General features: G+C 53.5%; 1 protein-coding gene across 6 annotated transcripts in view; it reads right to left on the reverse strand.

Annotated features, from left to right (window-relative positions):
* TNS3 (tensin 3) overlaps positions 1 to 21,869 on the reverse strand; it is a 226,677-nt gene that overhangs the window by 125,967 nt on the left and 78,841 nt on the right. For all 6 annotated transcript variants that reach the window (XM_033411317.2, XM_033411313.2, XM_033411316.2 and 3 more), the window contains 2 exons: positions 2,451 to 2,503; positions 548 to 719 (listed from right to left, as the gene is read on the reverse strand). In XM_033411317.2, coding sequence (XP_033267208.2) covers positions 548 to 697 — 150 coding nt within the window. In that variant the 5' untranslated portion in view covers positions 698 to 719; positions 2,451 to 2,503. The remainder of the gene's footprint in view (positions 1 to 547; positions 720 to 2,450; positions 2,504 to 21,869) is intronic.

Raw genomic sequence — 21,869 nt, forward strand, 5'->3', positions numbered from 1 at the left:
TGCTGCAGGACCGGCACTGGCACGGAGGGAACACGCAAGAGCAAGGGGCGAAGGAGGCCGTCCAGGAAGACTCTGCTCTTCCGCGGTCTTCCTCAACTGGGGGCTCCATCCGACAGCCTCACGTGTGTTTGAAGTGGGGCCGGGACAGACGCCGGCTCCTGGATGCCCACCCTCCGTCCCCCGATTCCCTTCAGCAGGAGGGAAGGAACGGGGCTTTGGAGACGGGGACGCCAAGCCCAGCAGCCGGGGCAGAAGCCGGCGGCCCTCGGGGCGCAAGTGCGGAGCCCAGACGCCCCAGACCACCGCGGGCCGTGTGCGGCAGCCAGTGCGGCCTCTGTGCGGTGCGTCCCCCTCCCCGGCACCCCTCCCCATCCACCAGGCCCCCAAGGGCGCTGAGCTACGCCGAGATCGGGATGTTTTCCCGCCCGCAAGCTCCTCAGTCCACGCATGTGGGCGCCTTCGCCAAGTTTCAGCAAACTCAGTGTCCCCCAACGTCCCCACCCTTGGTGTCCCCTCAACCGTCCTCACGCTCTGCGTCCCCGCTCACCAGGTAGTTGTCCCCATGCTTGGACCGTAGCATGCGTGTCACCTCCTGCAGGCTGTGCAGGTACGACTCCTCGGAGCAGCCCGCGGGGAAGGACACGGCAATGATGCGCTCGGTGATGTAGGTGAGGTCCAGCTCGCGGCCGTCCTCCATGGCGGGGCTCAGCCCTGCAGGCCTGGGAGACATGCGGCAGGCTGTCAGGGGAGGGGCCGAGTGCCAGGACAGCAGAAGTCGAGGGACATTCGCTCACTGTTCACACCTGGACCTGATCACAGGCATCTGGGAATTTACTGTGCCCCATCCCAGGAGGGCACACATCTCAACTTCCTTAACGGTCATGACTGGGGCACTATAAGCTACGAGCAGGGAATACACAGAGGAAGAGAGGCTCGTGGCAGAGCAGCAGGCCTGATGGAGAACCTGCAGAGGGAGGGCCTCAGTGGGCGGGCGTCGGCTCAGAGAGCCTGGACCTTGCAGGGAGGAGCCTTCCTTGCTCTGGGTATCACGGCAGGAGTAGGCAGCAGGGGAGAAGCTCATGGCAGAGCAGAGGCCAAGACTGGGAGACACCGGCAAGTGACTCGTCACGTCGACATGTAGCATCCTGCGGCAGGTGCGGAGGGCCCGCGGGCCCAGGCAGGAGGCTGGCCTGCCCTGCAGGGGGGATGAGCTGGGAGGGAATCTCAGCAGCTGGGAGGCAAGCGCTAGCGTCTCTGAGAAGGGCTGTGCGCAGGCTCTGCTGAGACCACGCATGGGTTAACCCGGGGCGTGCAGACAAGGGCAGGCATCAGGTATGGGAGGATTGGGCCTGGAGGAGGGTAAAAACGCCAAGCAATGAAGCCAGCAGAGGGGAGGGCTGCTGGTGTGGGGAGAGCCCAGAGCCCGGTGAGCCCGGGCTAATGCTTCCTGCACACAGCATCCAGGCTCTGCTTCACTCATCACTAGGACGGGGCTCTGGGGACCACGGGCCCCAGAGCCCCTCCCAGGAGAGGGCCCTAGGACTGCGGGTGGTGTCAGGGACGGAAGGTAAAACAGCCAGTGGAGAGGTGCCGGGGTCAACCCCAAGACAGTGACAGCCCACAGTGAAACTACAGAAGGGTGCAGGACAGTCACGGGAGAGCGATTTTCCTCCATTAAATTCCCCACCACCAGCTTTGGGGGTTTGTACTTGTTGTTCGTTTACTACTCTTGTTACATGGGTTTCTCGCCTAATTCTGAAAAAATTTTAAAAATACACCAAATGGTTTTAACAAACTTCCAGGCACCCAGTCATCCAACTTCAAAACTGACACAGAGCCAACCTTTTTCCATCCATACTCCCTGCTACCTCCTCCATCACTTTGATGGCATTGAAGAAATCCCAGATATTATACGTCATTTCACTTATAAATATTTTTGCATTTATTTCTAAAAGACAAAGATATTTTTAGAAATATCTACAATGCCATTATCACGCCTGAAAGAAACAATATCTTTAAATACCCATTATCATAAATGTATTTTTTTAATTGGTTTATTCGAATTCAAACAATCACCAAGATTTTTCTTCTCTACCTTACGCATCAGACATGAATGTAAAAGAGTTTTGTTTACTTTAAAAAATCAAATCACATTTTTTGACACTGGTATTAAAAAATAAAGAGCTCATCCCCAATGTTACGTTTCACAATCAAATCACAGCTACCCAATTATTTATTGAATGTTTCCAAAACCAGCGTTTCTAATGCTGGGAGATTACATCCAGAAAGAGACATAAACATGATATTTATCACCTTTGAGCATTTATCTTTAAAAATGAAAACGACGTTAAGCTCACTACAGAATAAAATAACACTGTGCCCAGGCTTCCTCTGTGAGATCTGACCCAAGGCCAGAGGCACACGAAGGAGTTTCGGTGATGGCCACTCACCTGGACGGTTTGTCACAGCACAGAGAAGCAGGTGGTGAGGATGCCCCCGGAGTCTGCAAATGACAAAACAAGGGTCATTCTCAAGTCCCCTGTCCTGCCAGCCCGCACATCGCAAACCTCACCGCGAAGGAGGGATGGGAGCCCGATCCTCTGTTTAATCATAGATGGTTCAGACCCTGAACTACTGGCTCCTCTTATCACCCGGGAGGGTCTACGGCTTATCAGGTCATCTCGGCCCTAAGACTCCAGATCCCAAGTGACACAATTCCATTAACCAACAGCAGGACAGCTTCCCACGTGGGACAGCACAACAAACAATCGGGCGTCGGGGCAAGGTAAGCGGTCCCAGCACATGTAAACTTTTGTCCTGCGTGTCCTGGTATACAGGAGGCGCTCAGTCAACATCGGCCATTATTACTATCATTATTGTTAATATTGATATCTACTTGAAAGAACCCGTTAATGACTTTGAGAGAATTCTCAATTTTTTCCACTCTTTTTTTTAAAAAAGCTTATCCAACAGGGAAAAAAAAAAAACTCAGGTTATAATTACTTTTTACATAACCCTTCCCTGTGTGTGTGTGTGTGTGTGTGTGTGTGTGTGTGCGCGCGCGCGCGCGTCATAAGGGTTATGTTATACTCTAAGGCTATATATACATTCTTTCAGGAGATGCATCCAGCAACTTTGTGAGGAGGAATTATCCCCACGTTTCAGAGGTGGGGAAACCAAGGCTCTGAGAGGTGTGAGATCTTGTCGAAGATGGCAGAGGGGGAGGAGAGCCCAGACGTCCCCGTCTCATCTCCCCGAATGCCTTCCTCTCAGGAGGCTCCTTCCTCTACTGCCTTCTGTGAGCTCCTCCCTGCCCGCTGCCTCAAATATATTTTTTAAGTATTGGGGAAATGTAAACTGATTCAGCATTTCAGAAAACAGCTTGTCCGTAAATATAAAATGCCCTTAAAAGGTCTGAAGCATGTGACTTAGCAATGTGAGGAATGACGCTGAGGAAATTAATGGAAAAGTCTGTGAGTCTCTATGGACAGGGACGCTCACTGCGCTGTGATGTGTGTAACAGCAAAAAATAGACAACAGCCTAAGAGGTCAACCACGGCCCCTCAGTTACATTAGATAAACCACGCTACCCTGCAGACGGCGACACGTGTGTGAGCCTGGAGAGAGGCCGTGACCTATGATGGCAACAGCGCTGACGACCCCAGACGGCCACATGGCCGCTCACCGGTGCAGAGTATGATTCACACACAGACCCACTCACTCCTATACACGCACCCCTGGCAATGTGTGGCCAGAGTGCAGGCTGACGGGGCAGAAGTTTGCTTCTGGAATGTCCCGTTACATTTTTTCTTCTATGTGCATTTTTTTCCTTTTCTGCTTAGAACATAGCTCACTTCTGTAACTGGAGAAAGTGTAATGCCTCCAGGGTCAGCTCAGATGAAGTTCCAGCTCCTGGTGTGGCATTCAGGCCTCACGGCCACAGTCACAGAACTCAGACGCCCTCCTGGAAGGCAAACAGGGAGGAAGCCGCCAACCTGGGGGTGAGTACGCAAAGCTGACTGGAGACCGCTGCTCCCTACTACCAACCAGCACAGAGGGACTGATTCTGTCTTCCGATACTTACAAACCTCTCTGCGTTTTCACTCTGCAAACTCCCGTCTGTGCGAACACACGTGACAAAGCAAAGCAGGAGAGAAGACAATACCCTGGGGGGAGGGAAGGCCACGGGGGCCCTGCGGACCAGCCCCACCTGCTGACGTCCAAGCACGGGATGTGACCAGGCCAAGCTGCTCGCCGCCAGGCCGCCCCCTCCTCGCTGCTTAGCCGGAGAGGGAACGTCCCTTGTCATTCCTGACACACGGAAGCTGAGTTTCAAGGGGGCCACAGAGACTCCTTCCGTACTCTCTCCTGGTTTGACCTGAAGGTCGGTCCAAGAGAACCGTTTTAGTTTTGCTCTGTAATTCCCCCAGAATTAGCACAGGAGCGCGAGATACTTCCTGCTCTAGAAGGCAGAGAGCTGGGCAGCTTCCGGGCCTTGGGAAACACCAGGCCCCAAGAGGGCAGTGAGGGTGGGCCTGGAGGGGTAGCACCCACGCTCCCCGCAGCAGCCTCAAGGCTCAGCAGCTTCACAGAGGGTCCGAGCCAGCCCAAACCCACAGCAAGTCCTGAGCTCCACCACCCTTTGCATGATGGATGTCAGCTAGATAGACGATAAATACACAGCTAGATGGTAGATAGGCAGACAAATAGATTGGATAGATGATAGATACATGATAGGGTTAGGTAGGTAGATAGATGATAGAAACATACACACACACATACACACATGAAAGATAATTAAACAAATACATACATACGTACAAGCAATACAATCAGAAGGCCAGGCCTCGGCCTACCCTCCCAGCATTTCTCAGTTTCACCTGCAGCCTGAGCTGTGTCCTTCGCCAACTTACACTGAAGTAACACACACCCATTTAGGATAAGCTGACACCATCCATAAGCGTAAGTTTGTCAATAAAGAACGAACTCCTTGAAGGCAGGCCCCCTATGCCTTCCAGTACCTGCCCCCATCACCTAACTGGATGACAGGGGCTGGGACTGCCGCATACATACCGACTGTTCACCCCAGCCTGCCGGTGAGGCTCCTAGCCACTCCTTAGGTGAGAAGCCTAGCGTGGAGGTGGGCTGAGGGACATCACATGAAGGCGATGCCACTCAGGGGGGTGTGGCCAGTGCCAAGGCCCTGCGGTGGGACTGTCTGCATCTCAGGGACGAGCAAGGGAACCAGTGAGGCCAGAACAGGTACACAGGAGGGGAAGAGTGAGGAGGGGATCTCTAGGATGAAAAAGGGAGGCCCTCCGGCAAGTCAGGGCCCCCAAGAGGCTGGAGAGAAAGTCCCTGCCTCCTTTCCTCGCCGTGCTGCCCCTGCACCCCACAGCAGCCAGCCGTGCCTGGGGCGACAGGGCCTGGGTCCATCGACCACGCAGCCCCCCGGGCTTCACTATGGGAGGCAGCAGTGTTCCACTGGCACTGTCCTGTAAGAGGCCACAGGTGACTGAGGTCAGGAAGCAGACCCACTCGTGGTCGGCCACCTGTTTCCCAGCAGGAACCCCAGGACGGAGATGTGATTCTCCTCACTTCACGGTTTGGGAAAAAGCACTCAGAAGTACCATTAGGTGTCTAGAATATCACAGTGAAGATGCAGTAGCAACTTCTGACACCGAAATTCTGGACTCTTTCGATCCCCCGGCCCCCGATGGTCCACAGCCCACCCTGCTCAGCCTGTCCCTGGGTCAGACTGGAATCACTGAAGTCAGCGGAGCTCTTCCCTGGGGAGCTAGTCTAGCCCTACGCTTGGAGGATTAGAGCAACCATGAGCAAATTACCACTTCTAAGCCAGTATCTGAGATTTGATGTGCATGAAATCCTGCAACGGGAGAAAACTTCATTCTGGGGCTGTATCTGGAACCAAGCAGATGATACGCAGGGGACGGGACCCCGGATACACTGGATAGAAGCCCCTTGGCTGCCCGGGGAGCTCTGCCGTGAGCAGATATAGAGGGGCACGCCCCACGCCCAGTGGAAGGGGCCTGACCATGCGCAAACACCGTGCTTGTCAGGAAGGTGACATGTGATGTCTCTGTGAGTCTTTACTTGGAAGCAGAGAATTTATCTACTTTGGGGGCTAAAAAGCCAAAGTCTCCCTTTATCATCACAGTATATTTCATGCCTTAAGAATAACGGAGAGGGCTTCCCGGGGGCGCAGTGGTTGAGAGTCCGCCTGCCGATGCAGGGGACACGGGTTCGTGCCCCGGTCCGGGAAGATCCCACATGCCGCGGAGCGGCTGGGCCCGCGAGCCATGGCCGCTGAGCCTGCGCGTCCGGAGCCTGTGCTCCGCAACGGGAGAGACCACAGCAGTGAGAGGCCCGCGTACCGCAAAAAAAAAATAGTAATAACTGAGAACCAACGTACAAAAGATTCTTGAAGACAGTCCGTTGCTCATGAGAAACCCTGCATCCTGAGCTCGTGGAAGTCTGAAGAAGCCTCTCTACTTGTAGCCCCCTGGTCCCCCGACCTGTGCTGCAAACGCCTTTTCTCCTGCTGTTTTGTGAGAAGAGAGCTGTCCGCCAGCCTTCCTGGGGAGCCTTCGGAGGCTGAGGGCTGCAGGCCACCACCGCTCTCCGTAGACCTGTGCCAGCGCCCCGGGTGATAGCAGCACAGCACCTGCCGTGTTCCTCCTGGTCTCCAGGGCGATGCAGCACCGTCCCCACCTGCCTCTGCCCTGCCCAGCCTCCTTCACCTGTGTCCCCTTTGGCACATGCTTATCACAGCTCTCAACTTCTAAACGTGCTAAGAAAAATAAGGGCAAAGGGAAGAGACACAGGTGGAATCCGTGCTAAAGGTTAAACATACGAAAGGTAACCCACAAAGCCTGGGCTGCTTGAGGGGCTGCTTCTCCTTAAAGGTGCTGCTTGAGGCCCAAAGCTCATCTGCTTAGACCACTATGTAGTCCTGGGACTCCAATGAAGTCACTGGCCTCCCTGATAAAATGACAGCTTTGGATCCAGCGCTTCGAAGGTCTGGTGCAGCCCTGCAAACCCTGAGTCCACGGATCCAAAACAGAGAGGAGTGAGCCATCCACCAGATAAAGAACTAGATGACCTGCCCGGGGGCTCTCTCGTTTAACATATTTTTCAAATTATTAAAACTCATTTATTTTCCTAATGAGGTTATTTTTATATTTGAAATAGATGTAGCAATAGCAATTCTGCAATCATGTGGCCATCTTTCAAGAGAGCACAGTGACCACCATGACATTTGCATGCCGACACAAACTTCTGTTATTAAAAGAGAACAGAGAGGGCTTCCCTGGTGGCGCAGTGGTTAAGAATCCGCCTGCCAATGCACGGGACACGGGTTCGAGCCCTGGTCCAGGAAGATCCCATATGCCGCAGATCAACTAAGCCCGTGCGCCACAACTACGGAGCCCGGGCTCTAGAGCCCGCGAGCCACAACTAGTGAAGCCCGCGCACCTAGAGCCCGTGCTCTGCAACAAGAGAAGCCACCACAATGAGAAGCCCGCGCACCGCAATGAAGAGCAGCCCCTGCTCGCCACAACTAGAGAAAGGCCGCGCGCAGCAACGAAGACCCAGTGCAGCCAAAAATTAATTAGTTAATTAAATTTTTTTTTAAAAAAGAGAGAACAGAGACTGGTGCACCATTCACCAAGACCAGGGGTAGCTCAGTCCAGAACACATGGTGACACTGGCCCAAGTATCGCTGGGAGAGAAATGCTTTGCCACTGATAACGGCGCTTTTCTAAGAGGGCAGACCGCTGGAAGGAAGGCTGGAGTTCAGACAGGCACTCCACTGTTTGGGAGCAGACGAGGGACAGCCACATACTTCCAAACAACAGAGGGAGAGAACAGTGGGGTCCTGGGGTCCTGGTGGGGACGACCGGCGTGAAAAGGCCACTGGAAGCTCGCGGGGGACGAAGGCCAAAGCACGTGTCCAGAGTGGGAGGGCAGCTGCTCCCCGGGCGCACACCCTGCGGGCCCCGCCCGGGCTGAGTAAAGACAGGCACCCACGGTGCCCGGCGGGGAGGTGGTCCCCTGCGCTCACAGACGTGCGTGGTGTATGGGGCAGAGGGGGAGGCGGGATCCTCATCCACTGGGCAACACCACCTCCCAGGAGCCGCTGGCTCCCCAGGGTGCGTGGGGCTCCAGGCCCCCGGGCCCCCAGCTGACCTGAGGCTTACCTGGTTCAGTCAAACATCCTGCACCACCTCAAATCTACAGCCGAACCTCTGCTATCCTGACAGGAGGCCAAGAATTACTAGGGGCCCTTGTATCTTATACTTTTTCAAGGAAAAGATGTAGTCGATGCATGACAGTAAACAAACCCCTGAAGACCTTACTCTGGATGCAGAATGCGCCGTCGAAGGGTTTGGAGGAGGGTGCTGCAGTCAAAGCCAGCAACCGTGTCCAGGCCAAAGGACGCCAGGCTCCGCGTCTCCAATAACCATCCATGAGAGGCGGATCGCTGGCTTCCCGTAGGCTTCCACGAAAAGTGCTTGACAAATCCAACGCGGCAACGACACCGCACCCACGCCACATCGCCAAGGGCCCCAGCAGAGCCTCGGGGACAACCTGAAAGGCTTACGTGAGGGCTCGGATTCAGGGTGCAGAGACAACAGCTGCTATAGGCCATGTGCCCCGTCACCCTCCAACGCAAAGGGCAGGAAAGAGGAAGGGAAGACGTTCGGAGTAAGCCCCACTACACAGCAAGTAAGCAGTGCGGCCTGGGCTAGAACCACACCCACACTGCTCACCATGGTCACCCTCCGGGCATCTCCCGGAGTCCCTTCCGGCCCTGGCGGCTGTGAGCGCAGGGCCACACAGGGACAGCCGGCTGACCCAAGGCCAGGGTTAGCCACATAGGCTGTCCCTGCATTACCAGGCCCTGCTCTCCTTCAGATGAAGGCCTCTAAGTACAGGTAACAGAACCCTGAATGCTCCAGCTGTGTGACCTCGAGCAGGCAGCATGCCCTCTCTGTGCCTCATGCTCCTTACCCATAACATGGGCTGATAACTACAGCAACCTTCTCCGCAAGGTTGCTGTAGAGTTAAAGCAGCAAAGGCCTGTCACAGACCCACAACAGGGCCCAGCACAGAGTAAATGCATTAATAGCATTTACAGCGACATATTCTCATGTGTTTTCTGGGAAAGCATGAAATGGTGTGAAAGGAAAATGAGAACAGAGAAAGCAGTGCCTTAATGAGAACCACTCAGGGGTCAGTGAACGCATGTCGGCAGAGGAGAGGAAGCCACGGACACTTCCCCGTGAAGACACAGCAGCACCCATGCCTGTCACAAGCACACTTAGACACACACACACACACACACACACACACACACACACACACACGGTGGACAAATCAAGCCTGTGTTGCCGGGGTTGATGCTAATGCAGCGTTCTCATGTCCCCTTGCCACGGGGTGAAGGGTGGGGACTGGCCTGGCTCAGGAGGCCCTGGGTGAGCCCCACCCCAGCAGCCTACCTCATGGAGTCTCCCTCACTCTCCATCCTCACCTCGCAGCCCTCCTTTCAGTTCTCCCAACACATTCGCTCCCTCCTGCCCCAGGGCCTTTGCACATGCTCTGCACCCACTTATTCAAGCCCCACCTGCAGCTCTCAGCTCAGATGTCATCTCCCCAGCAAAGGGGCCCCGTATGCATGTTCTGTCTACCTTGGTCTTCTCGGCCGCACTGACCTCAACTGCACAGAAACAACCAGGGTGTGAATTCTTGTCTAAGCTCTACATTCCCCCCCTTGAAGACACAGCAGAGGCACTGGCTGCTGGCTCCCAGATGCAGCTCAGCCCTGGGAGCGGTGTCCTGAAGGCAGCAGGCAGCAAAACACAGAGGTCTGCAGGATGAAGGAAGGAATAAACCAAGCAATCATTTCAAAGAGTCAGAGGGGTGATCTGGCCATGTTAAGAGGCAGGGGGATACTGTTTAACATTTCAGTAACGAATATCGACCTAGCTTTATTTTTAGGATAACAAAAATAAATGGGGCGACTTCCCTGGTGGCACAGTGGTTAAGAATCCGCCTGCCAGTGCAGGGGACATGGGTTCGAGCCCTAGTCCGGGAAGATCCCACATGCCGCGGAGCAACTAAGCCCGTGCGCCACAACTGCTGAGCCTGTGCTCTGGAGCCTGAGAGCCACGACTACTGAGCCCACATGTCACAACTACTGAAGCCCGCACACCTAGAGCCCATGCTCCGCAACAAGAGAAGCCACTGCAATGAGAAGCCCACGCACCACAACGAAGAGTAGCCCCCGCTCACCACAACTAGAGAAAGCCTGCGCGCAGCTACGAAGACCCAACGCAGCCAAAAATAAATAAGTAAATAAATAAATGTATAAAAAAAATAATAATAAATACATGGGGTACATTTACTATTTAAGTGGCTTAAACAGACTCATCATCTAAAAGAATAGCAGTCGGGCTTCCCTGGTGGCGCAGTGGTTGAGAGTCCGCCTGCCGATGCAGGGGACACGGGTTCGTGCCCCGGTCCGGGAAGATCCCACGTGCCGCGGAGCGGCTGGGCCCGTGAGCCGTGGCCGCTGAGCCTGCGCGTCCGGAGCCTGTGCTCCGCAATGGGAGAGGCCACCACAGTGAGAGGCCCGCGTACCGCAAAAAAAAAAAAAAAATTAAAAAGAATAGCAGCTGAATAGTAGCCACTCTCTGCACCGCCCCAAGGTTATAACATATGGAATCAATGAAAGGGGGGTGGTTGGTTATTAGGAAGAAATTTTCCATTGCACAGCCAGGTGGTGAAACACCAACTTCAGACAACCCATTGACCATCAAGTACAGCCTGTGCCCACAGACCGTCAAATGTGGGTTCTCTTCCTATGCTGCGCCCACCCGGGTACTGGCTACTGTGACCACGTTCTCACCAACAGGATCCTCCAGATCACCCCGTGGAGGCGTTTGGTGAGATCCCCGCAAGGCGAAACCGGAGCAGAGGCCTTCCTCTCCAGGCACACTGCCGACCGTACCGGGGAGCTGGTCGCAGCTCTCACCAGGCTCGCTCCCCGCACCCGCTCACGGGGAGAAGGGTGGCACTGGGATCCCTGGGCTGGAGCAGGTGAAGGCTGCACCCCTGCTTCCCACCTCCCCTCGCCCCCTCTGGCTTTCGGGTGAAGAGCAAAGAAAGAAAGACCTTTAGTGAATACCATACCGGGACCTTGGCCGGGCCTGAGGACACATCAAGGGTGCCAGCTTCCCCAGAGCTGCCAGACCTGTGTGCTGGTCCCAGCCACGCTGACCAGCCCCGAAACTTGCGTTGTGAAAGGTCTTATAAAAAGGAACAAAAGGCACGTTGCATAACCACAGCCAGATTCACAAGGAAGCACGGGACTTGGTAGCAGTGCACAGAGGTCACCGCCAGGCTGGGGACTGGGGAGGGGGCTCCATTAAGATCAGCTGAACATCTCTGTACATTCTGTGTTTGTTTCTCCAGGAAAATGGAGTTAAAAGTACATTTAAAGGGCTTCCCTGGTGGCGCAGTGGTTGAGAGTCCGCCTGCCGATGCAGGGGACGCGGGTTCGTGCCCCGGTCCGGGAAGATCCCACATGCCACGGAGCGGCTGGGCCCGTGAGCCATGGCTGCTGAGCCTGCGCATCCGGAGCCTGTGCTCCACAACGGGAGAGGCCACAACAGTGAGAGGTCCGTGTACCGCAAAAAAAAAAAAAAAAAAAAAAGAAAAGTACATTTAAAAACTTTTTGAGGGACCTCCCTGGTGGTCCAGTGGTTAAGACTCCACGCGTCCACTGCAGGGCACATGGGTTCGATCCCGGGTCAGGGAACTAAGATCCCGCTTGCTGTGGGCCAGAGCCACAAAAAGAAAAAAAAAAAAAAAATTTGAAAGGCAACAGCTACCCACATCCAGTTCAAATATAAAGGCATTCATTTGTTCACTCATTCACTCACTGCCCGGATAGCAGGGTACAGGGGTGATGTGCACCTGCTTTGGAATCCTAATGCCTAGGTGAGGCCCCAGCTGTCTGACCTTCAGAAATTACCTCTCCGTTACTCAGTTTTCTCATCTGGAAAGTGGAGGTATTGGGAGGATTAAATAAGGAAACACGTGCAGCGCTAAGAACAGCACCTGGCAGGTAGAAAGTGCTAAATGAATATCAGCTTTGCACTCAGTCCTCGTGTTCGGGCACCAGGCAGGGATTGGCCCCCGAAACGCAACTTCCCCACAAGCCCACATCAAACACAGTAACCATCCAGGACCACAGCACCATTCAAAGAAATAAGACTCTGGGAAAGAAATCTTCCCAAAGTCAGACAGCCAGCAAGACACCATTCCCTTCCAGAACGAGAATACCAAAAAACAATTCATCATCAGGACTGCCCACCTTAAGAATTTTTTTAGGATTGCCCACCTTAAGAATTCTTTTCTTAATGCTCCTACAGGTGAGCAGTGATTACGATGAATTACTAGAAAATACACACCCCTCTTAAGTTAGGAAACTAAGGTAACCCCCAAGCTCAACTATGAGAAGCAAGGTTTTGTTCACACTGAGATTATGTCTGTGCTTATTTGTCACCAAATAATCAGAATTCTGAGCTGCATAGGCTGGTCTGAACCATAAGTAACCCCGAGGCTGATGAAAGAAGAGAGGGAGGCGTCCCCAGAGCAGGAGGGTAGAGACAGTGCTTTCACAATCAAGTCCGATGTCCCCAGAGGGGTTGATGGGCAGAGGCCCTCAGCTCGGGCAGTGGCCGCCCCCAGGAAGCAGAGGGCGGGGGCCAGGGTCAGGGCTCGGTGCTCCACGCGACTTTCACTGCCCCATTGCCACTCAGCGAGGACAGGGGCAAACAGAGGAGAGACGCCAGGGACAGACTCGGTGCCAAGTGCAAGTGGAGGCCCTGCAGATCCCTCTGGGGAGGAACTCACTGTGCTGCGGAGGGGCACAGCCAGCTTCTCCTTGCAGAAGCAGCTCCCTCCTCGTGCCCTGTTCCCTCCCTGCCACTGGCCTGATGCAGGCGGAGGAGTGGTGACAGGAGGGGCAGCTGGGAGCACAGTCTCAGGGCTGCAGCACAGGGGCCCCAGCCCCACAGCGGAGCAGAGGGCTCAGTGAAAGCACGTAGGCCTGCGCTCAGGGCAGGGACACGGGCTCTGGCTGAGGGCTGCCTGCCAGGGCCCTGCAGGGACCGGCGAGGGACCAGGAAGGACCACACAGGGCGGGGAGCCGCGTCCTGCTGGCACCGAGTCCCACCTCCCTGGGGTGCAGAAAGGTTAGGCCCATCCTCGTAAGTTCCCCCAGGAAACTTGCCAGGGTTCCTGGGAAGGCAGGTGTCCCAGAAACTAACAGGTGCGTGCCCACCCGCCCGCCTGCCCTCTTTCTGTTCTTTTTAATTAGCACAAAACCAAGAAACAAACACACAAACGAAGTCAAAGAGCATAGCTGGACCAGAAAGAAGAAGCAGGCGCCACGATACCTCCATTAGCTCCTGAACTGTCACGCTCCTTGGGCTCCGAGTTTCCAGGAGGCCAAAAGGAAAAAGGAGGTGGTGGCTGGACACATGTCAGACCGTGGGGAAAACCGTGGCTGAACAGGTGGCCCAACCTGTCGAGGCTGGATTCAACCGGCTCACGGGACACCCGGAGCTACAAGAGGAAGGACAGCCAGTGCCGGGCCAGGAGCGGCCGAGAACCAGAGCCCCATCTCCCACTTCAGAACCAGGGCCCCATCCCCCACGTCGGAACCGGGGCCCCATCCCCCACATCGGAACCGGGGCCCCATCCCCCACGTCGGAACCGCCCTCCCCTCCCCAGCCGTCTACCCTAGAGGCTGTCTGATGGATTTCATTTTATGAAATGGTCGGATATGCTCCTTAAATTGAGAGGGAGATTCATGTAAGCCCATTTTATAGTTACATCTAAACAGGCATTCTTTTATTTTTTATCAATTATTCCATAACAAGGACATTTCATTTCTTCCCATAGAGGACCACGGGGAGGGTTGTGGGAGGCTCTCACAGCCCTGTCCCTGGAAGGATGGCCAGGGGGTGGAGGGGTCCGCTCTGGAGGAAACCATGTGGGGTCTCCTTCCAGGCCAGACGCAGTGGAGGCCCCGAGCTGAGGGGCTCCAGTTTCTGTCTTAGGCCAGCTCGGTCCCCACAGGATGGCAGGGGCTTCCTGAGAGGGGCCGCGGGGGTGAAGGGTAATCGGGCCACCTGTCCCTTTACCTGTCACGTCAGCAGGATTTTTAACTCTTCTGAGCATCGTTTCTCACATCTGTGAAATGGGTCAACGATGGCAGCCTCCTGCCTCCATGAGAGGACCGGAGAAGTCCAGAGGCACCTAGCCCCGTGTCTCATGGCGGTATCGGCTCAAAGCCAGACTCTTCACCATCAGGCGCCCCAGAGGGAGAGACGGTCCTAGCCCAACTCCCGCATTTCACGCATGAGAGACGTGATTGGAAGGGGAAGTGCACTTTGGTGGGGGAGCAGACGGGGCCAGGTGTGGTGCCCCAAGGACAGGCTGTTTACTCCTTACTCCGTGGTGATGGAGAACACGCCAAGTCTGGGGATCCAGCTCTCAAAGACACCATCAAATTCCCAACAGGAGCATTCTCGGTGCCAGCCAGGGATATGAGGATCCCAGGAGTGACCTGCAGCCCCAGGAGAGACCAGACACACTCTCTAGGAAGTAAGGACCTGTGTGATTATCGCTGGGGTAGTGTCACTCATCCTGGGAGGGCGAGAGCTCTCTGCAGAGAGAGGCCTTCAGCAGCAGTGATGTGAGGCCACTCCGGGTAGTGCCCAGTGGGGCAGTGTCCTGTCCTGCAGGCCCATCCTGCGCCAGTGCCCAAGCTTCCCACCAAGGATGGCCCCACTGAAATCCAGGGGTCCAGAGGAAAAGGCAGGCCCCCTTTCTGAGAACATCTCTGAAATGGTGTTCCCTTTTTATAGGTGAGGATATTTCCCACATTTAAGTTGCTTAAAACGAAACAGAGAGGTAAATATAAGACTGTGAATGTGGAATTAAATGCTGGATGACAATGGATCACATTCAAGAAAAGACAGGGACTTCCCTGGTGGCGCAGTGGTTAAGAATCCGCCTGCCAATGCAGGGGACACGGGTTCGATGCCTGGTCCAGGAAGATTCCCACATGCCACAGAGCAACTAAGCCCATGCGCCACAACTACTGAGCCTGCGCTCTAGAGCCCGCGAGCCACAACTACTGAGCCTGCTCTCTAGAGTCTGCAAGCCACAACTCCTGAGCTCGCGTGCTGCAACTACTGAAGCCCACGCACCTAGAGCCTGTGCTCCGCAACAAGAGAAGCCACCGCGGTGAGAAGCCCGCGTACTGCAACAAAGAGCAGCCCCCGCTCGCCGCAACTAGAGAGAGCCCACGCGCAGCAATGAAGACCCAACGCAGCCTCCCCAAAAAAAAAAATTTTTTTTTAATAAATAAATAAAAGACAAACACATGTTGAATTAAAATGGAAGATGAGTCTTGGCTGGAGCAGCTGGGAAGCCATGTCAAAGTTTGGGACCTACTGCTCACTGATTGGAATTAAACTCTGTCTTGCCCTCCGAGAACCAAATAAATGAGGTCACACCATAAATGACCGGCCCCCCCACCAATCAATAACTGTATGGTCACTCCATTCACTCTGGAAGACAAATGCCTGCTACCCAGGGCTGCCCAGCCTACACAATCCTGTACTGCCTCATCCACCAACCAGCCCACAGACGACCACGTTGCTGGCTTCTGTCACTGCCGAGTTTAAGGAAACATTGTGCAAACCACTGAAACGTGAGCCTCAAAAGAAAGAGATCTGTTGTTGCTACAAACACGGGTGGGTGTTCACGTCCCCGGAAACGCACAGTCATCAGCGCTCTCGACCTAACCAGGTTGTGTAAAACCCAGGGCAAATCCAGAGGACCGATGTGGTCCGGTCATCTCCTAAGTCTCCTTCAGCTTTCATAACACTTGGAGGGAAGTTTAGAGGACTCATTGTGGGTGTACATTATGCAAAAACAGGACAGGGGAGCCTCAGACACTGGACTGAACTCAAGGACAGGGCTATCAATACACCAAAGACATACGGCGACTGTTGTCTGTGTCGACAACTGTTGTCTGTGTCGACACAGTTAAATACTAAAGTGAGTCACGGTCAGGATTCTGCGGGTTAACTGACAGGTCAATTCAAGAACCACCTACACATTCTGATCATTTTTAATGACAGGTTTGACTGAATGTGAAAGCAAATCGATGACATGTGACAATCCTCCTCATGACTGTTATTACATGGAGAAGAGAAATGGTTAAAGCCACTTATCCCAGACCCATCCTAGTGTCCTCCTTGCACTATCTCTCGTGACCCATATGGCGGCCCCCTGAGCCGGGAACCCTTACCATCCGCACTTTGCCAAAAGGGAGCTGAGGACCACATGCCCAAAGTCACCCAGCCAGTGAGAAGCAGCGATGGGACTCAGCTCAGAAGCCACCATGTCTGCTCCCAAACCTGTTTATGCCAAATGCATAAGAGGTTCCCAGCTCTTACTCACCACGGTGGGCCGCCAACTTCCCGACTACCCTAGCACCCCAAAAGCCAAGACCACTCAGCCCTCCACCGCGGATTCCTCTCAGCTTGGCCTCTCCTCCTGCCCGCCTCTCAGGTTTGTATGAGAATTGCCCACTGCAGGTTCGTGGGGAGGCAGCTGGGAAGTGGGCTAGGGTCTCTTCTTTCTGATGGGCAAGTGAGGGGGAAAAGGTCTGAGGACCCCTAATCAATAACTAATCAACTGGGGACTCCCCTGGTGGCACAGTGATTAAGAATCTGCCTGCCAATGCAGGGGACACAGGTTTGAGCCCTGGTCTGGGAAGATCCCACATGCCACAGAGCAACTAAGCCCATGTGCCACAACTACTGAGCCTGTGCTCTAGAGCCCGCGAGCCACAACTACTGAGCCTGCGAGCCACAACTACTGAGCCCACGAGCCACAGCTACCGAAGCCCACGCGCCTAGAGCCCGTGCTCCACACAAGAGAAGCCACCGCAATGAGAAGCCTGCACACCACGACGAAGAGTAGCCCCTGCTCACCGCAACTAGAGACAGCCTGTACATCGCAACGAAGACCCAATGCGGCCAAAAATAAATATATAAATTTATAATTTAAAAAAAAAACTAATCAGCTGTAGTTCATTCAAGGTTTTCATGTTCTAAAAAGTCACCATGACACTGGCCGGCCTTCTTGTGCCTATGAGCAACAGCCATTGTAAACAGAAATCACTAACAAAAAGAAAAAAATGTGGCACTAAAAGAAATATACCTTGAAAAGGACACCTGTTTATTGATACTATTAGTCTGAAGGCTGAAACAAGAAGGCACCTTGTACAGCCTCAGCTGGTGACGTGCCCACAGGCAGCTCAAAATTTTTGCCCTTCTGCGCACATCCCTGGACAACCACAGAATCACAGTGAGTGTTGATTTGTGGATTACAAATAAAGTTTAGTAAATAGGCAAGTTTGCAAACATAAAATCCACAAACAATGAGGTATGACTGTAATTTAATCTTTTTAAATTTGTAGGTGATTCAATCTTTGATCCACTTAAGAACTATCTGGAAAACTTCCCAATTCTAATGTCCCCATATTTGTCACAATAACATTATGAAAAGAATCATAATCACAGTATCCAGTCATAGTTGTAAGTTTGTGTGATATCATTTTTTTATACCAAGGGTGCCTTATGCTCCTTGGGAAGCTAAGCCCTGGAGTTCTCCTTCCTCTTTGTTTTTTTTTGTTTTTTTTTTTTTTGCGGTACACGGGCCTCTCACTGTTGTGGCCTCTCCCGTTGCGGAGCACAGGCTCCGGACGCGCAGGCTCAGCGGCCATGGCTTACGGGCCCAGCCGCTCCGCGGCATGTGGAATCCTCCCGGACCGGGGCACGAGCCCGTGTCCCCTGCATCGGCAGGCGGACTCTCAACCACTGCGCCACCAGGGAAGCCCTCTCCTTCCTCTTTGGAAGGTAGAGGCTGACAGGTTGATGCTGCCACGCTTCCTTCTGAAGACATGCACTGTCTCTGCCAGAGCTTTGTTTCCACCTGAGGACTTCCGACGCCATGCACTGAGCCGCTTGGAGCGTTTTCTAGACAGAGACCCTGAAGAAGCTGGCTCTGTGTTCTAGAAAGCGGACAAAAGGACTACAACATCGTCTATGCAGGAGGGAGAGGACAAGGGCATCAGGAGGTGAGAGACTGTTCCCAAGAGGAAGGGATCTCGGTGAGGCAGCCCAGCCCACCCCCTCTCCGTCCCCCTAGGCTGCAGCGTCCTCAGTCATCCCCACGCCCAGCTCGCACAGCCCGCCAGGCTCGCTCAGAGTGGCCGCACCCCTGGAAGACATCTCCTCGTAGAGCTGGTGCTCAAACTTCAGCTGGCAGCACAGTCACTCGGCAGGCTTAGGAAAAGAGAGATCTGGAGTCAGGGGTGGGACCAGAGGATTTGCGTTTCTAAGTTCCCAGATTCATGCTGCCGCTGTTGTTCTGAGATCACACTTTGAGAACCACTGACTAAATAAACTATCTGTGCATTGCTTGGTTTGGACTAAAACCTTGTTATCACATACTCTGCTGGCTTTGCTAAAGCAACCCTCGCTGTCGTTTTCACTCAGTCCCCCAATCTCCCAATCACATTCGGAATGACCACTGCAGCAGTGCTGTCAGCCTCTACTTGAATATCCCCAAGGACAGGGAGCTCGCCACCTCATACTCTTCCAAGTCCATTTTTAACTCTTAATTTTCCAAAGTCCTTTGTCACATTGAGTCTAAATCTGTGCTCACTCAACGTCTGTACCTCATGAGCAAATCATATTGAAGTCAATCCCTCTGGGGAGGAAGATGTATGATTTTCCCAAAGAGAAGAGTAAGAATGCACTTGGCTAGTTTGAAACTAACTTCACGTAGAATGACTGTTTTAAAAAGGCTTTATGAAGTAAACATTGCCATTTTAGAAAACAATGTATCACCTCTGTGTCCTGTGCTGACGAACTCAGCAGGTTTTCAGTGAAGCATTTCATCAAGCAGACACAGTGTCCTTCCAGATGTCAACTAGTCAGGAGGCCACACTGGCCGCTGGCGGGCAAGCCTTGAGCCCTCAGGAAGATAACTGGGCAGGATGGGGAGCTGGCAGCGGATCTCGAAACATGGTGGGCGATTCATATGGTGAAACAGTTACTGGCCACTGGGTGTCCATCACCAGCCCACCCTGAGCTCTGTGCCTTATTACTTGCATCCTGCACTATAACCCTGGGATGTGGAGACCAGGGTCCTGAGCTTCAGGTACCACCAGCTTCCAATCCCCACAGCTCCTCACTGAATCACTGTAAAGCAAAACCCAAACGTCACATCGCTTCATCTGATAAGGGTTTCAGTACCTTTAGAACGAAGACTTTTTAAAAAATACAACAAAATACCAGTATCATTAGCAATATATTCCTTAATGGAAGCAAATATGAAATCATGTTTGTACACAAATATGGAATCAATGTTCAAATGTCCCTGTCTCACAAGTTTTGTTGTGGTTTTGTTTTTTCACGGTCTGATGGTTTGAATCAGGACCCACATCAAGTCTTACAGTGTTTATTTAACCTGTCTCTTCATTTCCTCGGAGGAGCACAGGTTCCTCCTCTTCTTGCAGTGTATTGGAAAACAACTGGGGTTCTTTTTACCCAGTAGAATTTCCCTGTTCTGATTTTGCTGACCCCTCTGGAAAGATTTTTCAGATCACTCTGGCCCCGTATTTCCTGTAAGCTGTGGGTGGGTCTGGGCTTGGTGTGATTCTGGTTTGATTTCTGGTAGGGACTGGGCCAAGAGGCGGCCTGTCCTTCACGTGAGGTCCACGTGACCCCAGCAGCTTCCTTTTTGTGAACAAGGAGGTTACAGAAGGTCACAGCCTAGAGCCAGCTGTTCAGTTACTAGTGGTCTGAAACATGGCCTGTTCTAACGCTATCACTTTCTCAACATTTGTTAGCGGAATTCCTCACCAAATTAAACTTCCTCCCTTCATCTATTTTTAACTCTGAGGTACAGTTCGTACAAGAAAAGAAGGTCAAATGCTTCATTGCTTCTCTCATCCGATTTCACAAGTTGGTCCCCTAACATCCCACCAAGGGTAACTAACAAAGTTTTGTTGCTTGTTTAAGTAAGTGCTTTTTAAAGTCTGTTGTACAGGTCAGAAAATGATGTCTCAAAGTCACAAAGCTAACAGCTGTTACAACGCCGATTCGGGAAATGTCTGCACTCGGGGGATCGCTCCAGACCCAGTTCCGGAGACGGGCCCCCGTGTCCCAACGTTCCTTGGGTCCCAGGAGAGGGCCGGGGAGGAGGGCCCTAGGGCATATAGAACTTGGAGAAGAATCTGACTCCACACCCCTGGGCTCCCAAAATGACAGCCAGGGTCACTCGCCCCCCTGCCATTGCTCCCGGGCAGAGACTTAAACTTGGGCGAGTTTGCCGCTGTGTGCATTTTTTAAGGAGTACTCCTCTTGCAGGTAAAAATACACTCAGGTAATTCAAGTGCTAGGCAATATGACGCTTCTCCTTCGTCCCAATCTGGGGCATTAAAAAAATAAGCAGTTGTTTTTCCCCTTCAATAGTTACTGCTATTTCCACCAGTGATCACACAGAACCATCGTCTTCAAGCATCCCTCCCACACTTAAAACCTGTGACTGCTGCGGAACCAGTGTCATAAAAGAGAAGAAACAACACTCAACCTGCGTTTTCTTATCCACTGCAGACTTCCAGCCCTCGGACCTGGGGACACCCCAGTCATTCCTTGAAAACATTTCCCAAGGCCCTTCCCTGGGAAGGAGCTGTCACGCTGGACGCTGCAGGCCCTGGCGAGCTGACCGCTGTCACCCCAGAGCGCTGGGCACGGGGGCCCAGGACGAGGATGGACATGGATGATGGGCAACCCGAGCCAGAGTGGTGGCGATGCCACGCCGTGTGTGCCACACCTGGCGGTGGATGTGCAGGGGATGCCGACGTCTGACACAAGGACGGGAACAGACACGGGGAAGCAATCGCCGGAGTGACCGTCTGCAGCCGGGGTGGGTTTTAATCTTTAGCCGGGCTCCGTGCTGCCCTGGATGCAAGCTGACCCTGAGTTCACGTGTCCCCTGCAGCCTTCTCGTCACACCTGCAGGCGGGCCTGGCGGCCAGCAACACATAGTCACCAGCTTTCAGACCCCGGCTACAAAGGGGGTGGCTTATGATGGGGGGTTTTCTTAATTTGAGGAGGGTTGTCCCTCCTTCTCAGAAGATCCCTGAACTGAAACTTAAGGAAAGGCTCCTGATGGCCGACCTGGAGTTCCCACTAAGGAATTGCAAACGCCGGGCCTCTTCACCGGGCCACCTTCCCAGAAATCCTGACAATTCCACCCGCAAAGGTGAACAAAGCCAGGGGCCTGGATGTTATTTCAGGTGAGGGAGGGACCGGTGAAATCAAAGCTAGGTAGACCCAAGTTTGGCCTGGGGTAAGGAAAGGCTGGAGGCAAGTACCTCCTTCCTGGAAATCTACGGGAACACACACCCAGCTGTGGGGATGGCCCAGGGCCGTGTTTAGGAGAGGTGCTGATGGCAACTGCAGCCAGAGACCGGGCAAAGGTCAGGGCCCCCTTCCCGGAACACGAACTGGCTGAGCTCTGACCAGTCTGGCCTGGGTCCTGCTGATTCCTGGAAGGAATGGAAGGGGGTCTTCCCATTCCCACTGTGGGCTCACCCTGACTTAATGCCAGTCCAGCACCCCAACCTTCACAAAGGACGCTGAACTGAGAAAAGTACAACAAATGAGCAACTGAGAAATGAA

Source organism: Orcinus orca, chromosome 9 (genome assembly GCF_937001465.1).
Source record: "Orcinus orca chromosome 9, mOrcOrc1.1, whole genome shotgun sequence".
Taxonomy (NCBI): domain Eukaryota; kingdom Metazoa; phylum Chordata; class Mammalia; order Artiodactyla; family Delphinidae; genus Orcinus; species Orcinus orca.